This window comes from Olea europaea, chromosome 21 (genome assembly GCF_002742605.1).
Source record: "Olea europaea var. sylvestris chromosome 21, O_europaea_v1, whole genome shotgun sequence".
Lineage (NCBI taxonomy): Eukaryota > Viridiplantae > Streptophyta > Magnoliopsida > Lamiales > Oleaceae > Olea > Olea europaea.
This window is the reverse complement of record NC_036257.1, coordinates 6,567,660-6,579,933: the sequence shown is the minus strand read 5'-3', so window position 1 is coordinate 6,579,933 and position 12,274 is coordinate 6,567,660. Positions and strand designations below refer to the sequence as shown.

The 12,274-nt window shown below is 37.0% G+C and overlaps 1 protein-coding gene across 1 annotated transcript; it reads left to right on the top strand.

The window, feature by feature from the left end:
- Positions 1-243: 243 nt before the first annotated feature.
- LOC111370491 (DNA damage-binding protein 1) lies at positions 244-12,141 on the top strand. Its single transcript, XM_022992210.1, has 19 exons — positions 244-558; positions 921-969; positions 1,544-1,603; positions 1,731-1,822; positions 2,184-2,235; positions 2,366-2,428; positions 2,555-2,604; positions 3,814-3,889; positions 4,321-4,530; positions 4,626-4,732; positions 4,876-4,984; positions 5,446-5,646; positions 5,738-5,953; positions 6,539-6,649; positions 7,388-7,663; positions 8,994-9,268; positions 9,608-9,959; positions 10,570-10,854; positions 11,329-12,141. Exons 1-19 carry the CDS (start codon positions 455-457, stop codon positions 11,908-11,910), a joined length of 3,270 nt encoding a protein of 1,089 aa, XP_022847978.1. The 5' UTR covers positions 244-454; the 3' UTR covers positions 11,911-12,141.
- Positions 12,142-12,274: the final 133 nt, after the last annotated feature.

Sequence of the window (12,274 nt, the reverse complement as noted above, 5' to 3'; positions counted from 1 at the left end):
ATACTTTTTTTTTTATTAAAAGAGCTTTTCACCTGATTTTTGCACTGCCGTCTTAAAATATCTGGATTCCTGTAATTTCCTCTTTTTCGAATGGTTTAATCGAAATGGCCCAATCTAAAAAATTAAACATGGACCCAATACAATAGTCAGAAGCCCAATCTAGCAACCCGGCCCACTTATACACTGTACGAGTGTCTCATTTTAATAATTTATATATGCTGGATCAACATTTGCGAGCAACGACGTCGTTTACCGCAAAATCGTTTTGGGTTGCCCGGGAAAGGTTTCTTCTTCCCACTTCTAGCATTTTCAGCTGAAACCCTGCACCCTTAACAACAGTGACAGCGGAATATTTGTGTGTGTGTGTGTTTTTTTTTCTGGAGATAGAGAGAGATATCTTGAATCTCTCTTTATAGATATATCTCTACATAATTGTGGTGGTATAGAATAAAAAATGAGTGTATGGAACTATGTGGTGACGGCTCACAAGCCAACTAACGTCACGAATTCGTGCGTCGGTAATTTCACCGGTCCTCAAGAGCTCAATCTCATCATTGCGTAAGATTTCTCTCTATTAATATATTTCTCTTTAATTTTATGGGGAGACGTGCCCGAAATGGATTTATAAAGCCGAACCTAATTTAAATTAAGGTCTATTTTGTTGAGGTTCATGTTTTAAGTCACTCAGTATGGGAATCTTTACTGTATTTTGAGTAATTTTGAAGTTTCTTTAGTATGAAATCTTATTCATTTTGTAATTCCTGTAGAGTTTATGAGTAAGGGAGAGCGCGTTCACATTTTAATTGTGCTGCTAGATTATAATGTCCAAGTACTACGTTTTTCTCTGGCATGATTTGTCAATCTGTGGTGCCTATATTTGAATTGCATTATACTAATCAATGATTAAAATCCTTATGCAGGAAATGCACCCGAATAGAAATCCATTTACTCATGCCTCAAGGATTACAGGTTTAATGGTTTTTTGTCAAGTTTTACAAGACAACATAGCCATGGAATGCCTTAATTCTTTTGCTATGAATATGCTCCATTGTGTTTGTCTTATGGAAGTATGATAAAATGGTATGGAATGGGGAAGGCGTTCCACCTACAACGAGATTCCTTTTACAATGGGTCTTAGAGTACGGAATGGTGGGAGTGTTGGGGAGCCATATTTGGGGATGGGGATGGTTGTAGGTCTTTGTTAGGTCTAGGAGTTTTGTGGATGATGGTAGGTGGTGGTGGTGGTGAGAATTTGAGGTAGAGGAGTTGGAGCTTGGTTTGGCCATCCTATTTTCTTATTATTCTTTTCTAAAGGATAGGATGTCTTGACTCAAAAAGCAAATGAGTTTCTTAGACTCTCTTGGAATTATCAGTCAACCTGGAATGAGATATATTTATTTATTTTTAATGTACTGCACAACAGTGTGATGCTCTGGCATATTTCAGATACTAGATAGCTTGAGTTCAATTTCATTTAGAACTTTTCGACACATCAATAATTTTATTGTAAACGATAATTTCAATGTAATTTGTGACTTTGCAGCCTATGTTGGATTTGCCAATATATGGAAGAATTGCCACACTTGAGCTTTTCCGCCCGCATGTAAATACTAAACCTAAAACCAGTATTTAGTTTTCACAATTACATGATTTGAAACTTTTTTAGTCAAATATGGGTCATGTAACTGTTAATAGAAAAAATTATACTGTCATGTCTTACTCATGGACAGGGGGAAACACAAGATCTTCTTTTCATTGCTACTGAGAGATATAAATTCTGTGTTCTGCAATGGGATGCTGAGGCTGCTGAGGTTATTACAAGGTTTGGAAGTTATCTTGGTTGGTTATAGATGGTCTTCTTTCTAAGTTTTTGGTTTTGTATGTCTCTGTTTTTCTTACACATCTACAAAATTGTAGAGGCTTCCTTGTGCAGATTGAACTAAAAGTACAAATAGTTAGTTTTATGACCACAATGAGTTCCCTTCCTTGTTCCTTGTCAGAGGACTAATTTGTTAGTCACAATTTATTTTGAGGCAAGACTCATTTGTGGTTATGCATAAAGTTTTCCTTGCCATGTTTTTCTGTTATTGCTGTCTCGATGTCATAATCATTTTTTCATCATCAGCTTTTACTAAAAAGAATCACTTTTCTGTGTGCCTTGGTTGGTTGTACTATTAAAATAGAGCTATGGGGGATGTTTCGGACAGAATTGGTCGTCCTACAGACAATGGACAGGTATTTCTATAGTTCTCTGGGAAATTTCATGTCGAGATATTTGAAAATGTTCTTGTTAAATTAAATAGTCCAAGGAGATTTTGAAGTTCGTGAACTTAATGTCAAATAATGGTATTTTCTTTTCTGGTAGATTGGCATAATTGATCCAGATTGTAGATTGATTGGGCTTCATTTATATGATGGATTATTTAAGGTATTGGTCTTGATGCATCTCCAATTGTTGGAGTTGCTCTTTTTTTTGTTTTTGCCCCCTGAATTGGCACTTTTGTCCTGTTTATGCACTTCCAGTGTTCCACTAGCATTTTTGTTTGTTTGGTAGGTTGTTCCTTTTGACAACAAAGGCCAGCTCAAGGAAGCATTTAACATTAGGTATATTTCTTCTATCGCAATTTCTGATTTTGTACTTTGAAGGAAGTAACTGTGGCAATCTTTTGAACTTTTTGAATGTGGTTCTTGGCCTTTTTATGCACGTGGATCTGTGAGTATTCAAGTGCAGTCAAAAAATGATAAGCTGTGCCTTTTGGACCAAATTTCTGAAGACTTCCTATTATTTTTAATTTCCTTAAAAGGCTGGCAACCATGAATGCAGTTAACTGGTTTCTTCATCCTGTTCGAATGAAAGGAGAAAGCAAACAAAATGGTCAGTGATGACCAGAAAAAGTGAACATATGAATATGAGCACTAGAGGGGATGTGGAAGAAGAAAATGCTTCCATTCTGGAAATTTGTGTTGAAACTAATAGATTATGCTAAGGCTTGGAAAGGGAAGGATTCAGATGTTATCTAATGTAATCAAACACAGACTCAGGTGGTCAGATGAGTAATTTATTCTTGTACTGTTGGGAATGGAAGGCTCTAGGACTGTATTCCACATAAATACGTTGAGAAATTTCATTCGAAAGTGTGTTGACAAAAAGATTTCTGTTATTTATCGTCGGGCAGCACTGCTGATGTGACACTTCAAAATGCTTCCTTATCTTATTTTGGTTCTTGAGATCGATCAGCTTAATTTTGTTTCTGGAGATGTGGAGAATGCATAAAAGATACATTGTCATGATTAATCTTGTAATAATCTAGACTAGCATTGATGCATCAAGACTATCTTCTTTAACACTTCTCTAGCACAGTTTCTAGTAACTGGAGCTTCCACGTTCCTGATAATGTGCAATATGGTAGTTGATACTATTTTGCCTGTCCTGTAGCTGAATAACAAAATAGACCCCTCAAATCCCATCCCTTTGTTTTTCTCAACCTCTTTATTTTTTATTATTATTATTTTTTTAAAGAGAGAGAACTGGAAAATTGATTTACTTATCTTTACTTTAATAATACCGCTTCCGCGGGAAAGAAATCAATCAATACTAAAACTAAAGGATTCCCCTTTTTTTTTTTGGGTCACCAGCCGGAATCCGTTGAATTACACCCGTCTTTAAAATTGTCTGGAAAGAGAGAAGTATATTGATTAGTACCCAGAAATTAAATCCTTCGGGGCAATTATTTCAAGTGTTTTAGTCATAGGGAAATTGCCTGGCTCTAATTATTTTCTTACACATATCTTTTGTGATTGATGCTTATGTAGGCTTGAGGAGCTCCAAGTTTTAGATATCAAGTTTCTATATGGCTGCCCAAAGCCAACAATTGTTGTGCTTTACCAGGTTAATTCAATCTTGCCAAGCAATATTATTACCAAAATTGTGGAGTGTATTATTTAGACTTTTGAGGAAATAGCCGTGTCGTGTTGCTACCATTGTTCTATTTTCTTTTTGATGCGTATGTCACTGATTCATATCCAGGGGTCCAGCTCATGAATGCATTTGCCTACATTTGTCTTCTAATTTTTCAAAATTTTAGTCTTGAGCTACATTACTTGGTCTCAACATGGGTTTTGACCCGGATATATGTACAAGTATCAGATTCTCTTGTCCCAGTATAGTGCATCTGGCATGAGCAGTCGAGCCTTAGTAGAAGAGTCAATAACTTTGTGGAGTACACCAATGCAATATGGTTATGTTTTTTGTTGGGTTCTTTCGTGTTACTTTTTAGTTGCACCTTCTAACTTGTCATATATAATCTGGTTGATTATCAGGATAACAAGGATGCTCGTCATGTGAAAACATATGAGGTCTCGTTGAAGGATAAAGATTTTGTTGAGGGTCCATGGTCTCAAAACAACCTTGATAATGGGGCAGATTTGTTAATCCCAGTACCTCCTCCTCTTTGTGGTGTCCTAATTATTGGAGAAGAAACTATTGTGTATTGTAGTGCCTCTGCTTTTAAAGCAATTCCAATTAGACCTGTAGGTCTCCCATGTCTGCTGCAAGCTCTATGTTAAGCAATTATTTGGTGAACAATGATTTCTAACTCGCTTCATGTTCCCTTTTTTCTTTGAAGTCTATAACAAGAGCTTACGGGAGGGTCGATGCTGATGGTTCTCGCTACTTATTAGGGGACCATAATGGATTTCTTCATCTACTTGTTATAACACACGAGAAGGAGAAGTGAGTTCGCATTTCCAGTTCTATCATATTTTATTAAGTGTATTTAATATTTATTTCTTTGTATGGTATCGTGCTTAATGAGGTCTATAAGCACTATACACTGCCTGACTTGCCTAGAGATTTTTCGGTTTATAATCTTGTAGAGTAACTGGACTCAAAATTGAGCTATTGGGAGAAACATCTATTGCATCTACAATTTCTTATCTCGATAATGCCGTTGTGTTTGTTGGCTCAAGTTCTGGAGATTCACAGGTTTGTACAAATATCACCTGTCAATCTTTCCCAATCTAATTAACTCCCATGGAACTAGATGTTTCTTCTCCAATTTGATCTAATGCTGACAAAAGAGGAAAGGTGTGCTTTAATGGCTAATCTAGTGTCTTTCTATTATGAATATGGCCGAAGGCCTAATGTAGTCTTATTATAAATATGAGTTGGTTTTACTATGTTTGTCATTTTTGGTCTCTTAATGATATTTTCACATGTGGTGGAATATATTTCAGTGTACTTTCTTATTTTATAACATGTTAACAGTTTGCTTGCCGCTCAATGTCAAGAATATTGAATCTTGAGTTGCATGTGTCCCTGTATAGAATATTGTCCCTCACCACTATTGTATTGTAGAATATTACCTGTTACTTTGGGGTTACATATGATTCATTAGTTATTTTTTAAATGACTTACATGATTGTACTTCATTTCCCTTAATCCAGCTCATAAAGCTTAATCTTCAACCTGATGCAAAAGGTTCTTATGTTGAAGTTCTAGAAAGGTACGTCAATTTGGGGCCAATTGTTGACTTTTGTGTGGTTGACTTGGAGAGGCAAGGTCAAGGTCAGGTTGTAACTTGCTCTGGAGCCTACAAAGACGGTTCTCTTCGCATCGTGCGAAATGGAATTGGGATAAATGAACAGGTTCGATAATTAGCTAGATAAATTTCATTGTAATGATATTCCTTGTACAACTTATCTTCTTGGTATAATCTATGTTCAATCTCACCCATAGGCATCAGTAGAACTACAAGGAATCAAAGGGATGTGGTCATTGCGATCAGCTACTGAAGACCCATATGACACCTTCTTGGTTGTAAGCTTTATTAGTGAGACACGTATCTTGGCAATGAATCTTGAGGATGAATTGGAGGAAACTGATATTGAAGGTTTTTCTTCACAAGTCCAGACTTTGTTTTGCCATGATGCTATATATGATCAACTTGTACAGGTATGTTTGATGGCATGCATCTTTTTTTTTGGGCTTATTGACCTTCCAAAATTTGGTTGACCTTAAAAAATGTGCAGCAGTTTAGTTTATGTTCAAACTGTTGTTTATGCCTGTTTTGTTGTGATTCCCCTATAAAGGAAGATACTCAGCTCTTCAACCTAGTTACTACATTTTTCAGTAAAAGTGAAGGCAGTCAGATTACTGTTTGTATCTGATTTATGCATGCATGAATCCACCATGATGAGTCAACTGAGATACCTTTTATTATCTTAAGTTCCTGCAGTGCATTCTGCTCTGGAGTACAAAAGCTAAATGAATAGATCCCCTCTTCCCCCACCTTATGGATGTATATGAAAATTTGTTAATTTTGCATCAACTGAAATAAAAAATATGAAGTGAGAACATTGTCATCTCCACTTTCCTCTTTCCTGGTAATCTGAAGTGAGAACATTTTCAAAAGTCTGCCTATTATTATTTTCTGGATAAAGTTTCCCTAAGATCTGTTTGGCAAACTGCAATATCAATGTAGTTATGTAAATTATATTATTACTGCAGCTAAGTGTCCGCAATAAATGAATCGTACAGGTTACTTCAAACTCAGTTAGATTGGTCAGGTCAAATTCTAGAGAGCTTCGAAATGAATGGTTTGCTCCGGCAGGGTACTCGGTCAATGTTGCCACAGCTAATGCCACCCAGGTTCATTTCCAAATTATGTTTAATAATGATTCATTTGGATAATTGTACTTGATCACTTTCATTGTTATCCTGTGCTGTGGCTACTATTTGTTCATAGAACAGTTGAATCCTGAGCATCATTTTGCTTATTAGATTGGTGTCATTGCAACTAGGAAGAATATACTCTCCAGGGATAGAGTTTTGGTCTCTGTTGTGTATGCAGTCTGACTTGAGCATGTTCAAGATAACTTCATCATTTTGTTGATTGTGAACAAACTGCGGATACTGTATTCATCCTGTACGAGCTGAAGAACACGTTGACAGCATCTCAGGACTCTTCTGGGATAAGAATATGATTCTAGAGTTCTTATTTCTCTCTCTCTCTCTCTCTTTTGGATGGTAATTGGGATGTTCTTCAATCTGTTAGTTTTCTTTATCTTTTGTAGTTATTGCTGGTATCTGGACTAGTTCATTTAACTTTTTAATTAAGACCTAATCATATGTTACTTTTCTTGTGTGGTGTCCAATGTGATCACCTGATTGAATGGTATCAAGCTCACTCCGTGTTTTCTGTGTCACAGTTGGAGATTGTGGACTTCTTTAATTGGTTGCTTTCTTTTTCACAAACATAAATTTCATTCTTGTAGGAGTTAAATATTTATCTTTTGACGTGGTCATCCTGCAAAGTCATCATGATTTTTCTTGGTTCACTGTGATTGGTCTCTTTCTGCTCAGATTGTTGTACTTTTGATTTGTCAGGTTTTATTGGCTGCTGGGGGTGGCCATTTGGTTTATTTGGAAATTGGTGATGGATTGTTGACTGAAGTAAAACATGCTCAGTTGGAGTATGACATCTCGTGCCTGGACATAAATCCTATCAGTGATAGTCCAAACTACAGTAAACTGGCAGCAGTTGGAATGTGGACAGATATAAGTGTTAGGATATTTTCACTTCCTGACTTAAATCTTATCACGACAGAACATTTGGGAGGGGAGATCATTCCGCGTTCCCTGCTTCTATGTTCTTTTGACGGGGTATGTTTGTTCTTAACCGTGTTGACTTTTTCGTCTTCGGTACACATTATGGATTCTGTGTATGGGTTACTTTTAGGGAGAATTTTGAGCTTTTTGAAATTTAGGGCTGGACATAGTCTAGTTCGGTTCGGTTCTAACGAGAACGGAACCAGATCCGAAATTGTCGGGTATTTAGTAAGTAGAACCGTCGGGTCCAAATTTAATTATGGAACCGTTTGAGTTCATTCCATTCGGTTCGGTTCCGTATTATAATTAAATTTTTGAATATTTACAAATTACATTAATTCAACTAATGATATGTTTAATCTTAATCTTACAAAATAACGTAATTCAATCTTATGTGTCTTTTGCGGCTCTCTTTGCTGAGTTTTTTATAGATTTGATTGTTAAAATAATAGGAAGATGAAGATAGTGAGCTCAAAATAATTAAGAGAGGCGTTGTGGAGCTTCAATTTGATTTTTCCAGAACGGTAGAAACAATACTACGGTAGAGTAACAAATTTGGATAAAACTTAGGTTAATTTTATTAAGTTGGTTCTAAACTGAAAATTAGAAATAGTAAAATCCTATTTTTGGGCTTGAACTAAATTAACTAGTTAACAAATTTATTTGGAATCAAGAACCAAACCGAACCAAATCCGTCGGTTCTCGATTCAGATACCCGTTTGGGTATTTAACTTAAGAAGAACCGATCGGTTCGGTTCAGGTTGAGTTTGGTCAGTTCGGTTTGGGAGTTTTGTTCAGTCCTATTTTGAATGTAGATTCTTTCTTTATGCTCTTTGAACTGAATAAAGAATTCTTCAAGCTTTTTAGTATGGTTTTGGAGGATTTTTTATCATTTTTTAGCTTACTTTCTTCAGAGTAATGTTGTTCTTGTATTGTTCTCCTTTAGCCTAGCAACCCTCACTGTTTGTTACATGTACAAGAAATCTCCCCTAAATTGAATCAGAAAGAGGACTCTCCCCCTCTCTCTCTTCTTTCCTTCCCCCCCCCCCCCCCCCCCCCCCCCCTCTTCCCCCTCCCTCTGTTTTCCATCCCTTTCATAAACCCAGTTGTCAATGCCTTCTACCATCCTACAGTTCTCTTTGGAAACCTTAACTCCTCAAGGGAGGCAAGTGCAATATTTCCTTTTGAATTAGATTTTTGAACAGTTCAACACTGGCTTCTAAGAACTGGACTCGTATTGTTAGTTTCTATCTTGTTTTTTAAGTCCTTATGAGCTCTAAAACCTAGGCAGACCTCAATATATGCATGAGTGTCATAATTATAGCTGACAAGATTACGTCACTCTGCTTATCTAAACTATGAAACTTCTTGATGTCAATTTCAGATATCGTACTTGTTATGTGCACTTGGAGATGGACATCTATTGAATTTTGTGTTGAACACAAGTACTTGTGAGCTGATGAATAGGAAAAAGGTGTCTCTTGGGACCCAACCTATTACGCTTCGTACTTTCTCATCGAAGAATGCAACGCATGTTTTTGCTGCTTCTGATAGGCCCACTGTTATCTACAGCAGTAACAAGAAATTACTTTACAGCAATGTAAATCTAAAAGATGTGAGTCATATGTGCCCCTTCAACTCTGCTGCTTTTCCAGAAAGGTAATTTCTATCCTATTTTGGTATATTGGTTGGTTAATTTTAATACATGTCTCAGACTTAAGGTGTTTAGGATTAATTTACCCTTCAGTAACGGATTAAAATTTGTTTTTGTTGTCAAGCAATTTACAACTGAGAGCAGAGTTCTTCAAATTTATCTTGCTAGATTTTCTTTTCTTGTTATACTAACTACTAAAAAGTATCACAGCCAACAACTGTAATTTATTAGATAACATACCATTGTTTCAAAGGGGGGAGTTGGGTGAGGGTTTTGGGAGAGAGTGAGATTTTCACACATTTTTATAGTTTAAATCTTAATAAGAAGTTTTCCTTTCTCAACAGCCTTGCAATTGCAAAAGAAGGTGAGCTAACAATTGGCACCATTGATGATATTCAAAAGCTTCACATACGCACTATTCCACTTGGGGAGCATGCACGCCGCATATGCCATCAGGAGAAAACCCGGACCTTTGCTCTATGTAGCTTACAGTATAATCAACCAAGCGCAGAAGATCATGAAATGCACTTTATCCGCCTGTTGGATGACCAAACTTTTGACTTCATATCCACTTACCCACTCGATCAATTTGAATGGGGTTGTTCGATTCTTAGCTGCTCCTTCTCTGATGATAGTAACGTTTACTACTGCGTTGGGACTGCATATGTAATGCCAGAAGAGAATGAACCTACCAAGGTAACACACATTTCCCCCCAACCGTGTGTGTGAAATCCTATGCTGGAAGCAAAATTAAGGTAATTAACTGTGTGTGTATATAAGCAAGGGAGGGAGCAAAAGTAGGTATCTGGGCGGTTGAGACTAAGGCCACTCTTCATCTGTGGCAGTTGAACATATGAGGTTATCCCCACTATTTTGCTACAGAGTTGATGGACAAGTTTAACTTCTTCAGATACTAGTATACTTACAATTACAGTTTTCACACCTATTACTCTGAAATTCACAACGTGGACATTGGTGAGCAACAATTTTGGTTATTTAGAATTTGAGATGTGAGAGCATTACTGCCTAAATAAAACAATAAGTTTTAATAAACTCTATGTGTGAGTGAGTGTGTGTGTGTGTGTGTGTTTGGATGAAGAGAATGCATATGTTGCAACGAATTTTTATCTTGTGCTGCTTGTTATTTAGGATAGGTGATATTTTTTGCTTATAAAGTGATTTTTACATTGAAATTGTTAGAGGCTTACGCAGTTTGCCTTGGCTTTTTGCTAGACGCCTTGGGAAGTTTTACTTTCGGATAAGTCTTTGTTAACCTTAACCTTTTCATTTCTTTCATAATTTGCAGGGCCGAATTTTGGTTTTTGTAGTAGAAGATGGAAAACTTCAGCTCATTGCAGAAAAGGAAACTAAGGGGGCTGTTTACTCTCTTAATGCCTTTAATGGGAAACTACTTGCCGCAATTAATCAGAAGATTCAGTTGTACAAGTGGATGCTTCGTGATGATGGCTCTCGTGAGTTGCAATCTGAATGTGGACATCATGGGCACATACTTGCTCTTTATGTACAAACAAGAGGAGATTTTATTGTTGTGGGTGATCTGATGAAATCCATTTCTCTTCTAATTTATAAGGTGAAAAGAAATAGAAAGAAGTTCCGTAAGTTCGTATTGCCACTGTAGTTCCCAACCTTTATAAGTAAGCAAGTTGGTTCTTAACCTTGTAGTCACAATTAGTTTCCAAGGACCGAATCTCCGAAGTCTCAATTAAGTCATCACATGACTCTTGCACGTCCAACTTTATGAAGCTATGTTTTGTTTTTCAACTTGGGCTAGTACCAGAGATTTTGAAGTGAGACATGTTTTCATGAGGGTTACGTGGTGATTTAATGAGGATTTGGACATTTCAGTTGTTGGGGACCACCAATTGTAAGAAATGTTGAGAACTAACTTGCTCAATTTTAAAGGATATTGATAAACTTGCTACTCGAGCAAGAGGTTGGGACCTATGTTGCAGTATTTACTTCTTGGTTGTACTCCCACAGTATTAGGGGATTCTTGAACTGTCGATGCAATTTTGCTAATATTCTTGCTTTGCTGTTATCTCAGCATGAAGAGGGTGCTATCGAGGAGCGAGCTCGTGACTACAATTCGAATTGGATGACAGCAGTTGAGATTCTGGACGACGACATTTACCTTGGTGCTGAGAATAGTTTCAACCTCTTCACAGTCCGTAAAAATAGCGAAGGGGCTACTGATGAGGAGCGAGGACGTCTCGAGGTGGTTGGCGAATACCACCTTGGCGAATTCATCAACCGATTCCGACATGGTTCTCTTGTCATGAGATTGCCAGATTCCGATGTTGGCCAGATTCCAACTGTCATTTTCGGCACCGTCAACGGTGTTATTGGGGTAATTGCTTCTCTTCCTTATGAGCAGTATATCTTCTTGGAGAAGCTGCAAACTATTCTTCGGAAAGTGATCAAGGGTGTGGGAGGACTTAGTCATGAACAGTGGAGGTCTTTTTACAGTGAAAAGAAAACGGTTGACGCTAAAAACTTCTTGGACGGAGATTTAATAGAGTCGTTTCTTGATCTTGGCCGGAATAGGACGGAAGAAATCTCGAAGGCGATGGGCGTTCCCGTGGAGGAATTAATGAAGAGGGTAGAGGAGTTGACTAGGTTACATTAACAGTAGTAGCATACATCTCTGCTTCTTGCATCAGAAATTGCTTGAGATTTTTGGTGCATGGCTAAAGAAACTTTTTTTGTATGTGCAGTGTGCATCCATTACATGTTATTTTTTCTTCACTCTTTCTCGTAGAACTGGCTGTTATCATGTTCTAATGATGGATTTCTGTCGTCGGAGTGTTGTTTTCTGAGTTACATTTGCCTGTGTTTGCATATTAAATCTTGTTTTGAATTTCTTTATTTAATTATTTTATTATGTTTAGGTAATTCCATCAAGGGGATCTCAATTCATATCCACATCGACTTATTCGCCCGCTAACAAAAATCGTTTATGTGAAATTAAATAGCCACGTGATATTCCCATT

What these genes read in the sequence shown, in the direction of transcription:
- LOC111370491 (XM_022992210.1), top strand. Translation starts at nt 455, where the DNA reads ATGAGTGTATGGAACTATGTGGTGACGGCTCACAAGCCAACTAACGTC. An exon ending in CAATTGTTGTGCTTTACCAG is followed by an intron (nt 3,890 to 4,320) that starts GTTAATTCAATC and finishes GTTGATTATCAG; the next exon opens with GATAACAAGGATGCTCGTCA. An exon ending in TCTGCTGCTTTTCCAGAAAG is followed by an intron (nt 9,269 to 9,607) that starts GTAATTTCTATC and finishes CTTTCTCAACAG; the next exon opens with CCTTGCAATTGCAAAAGAAG.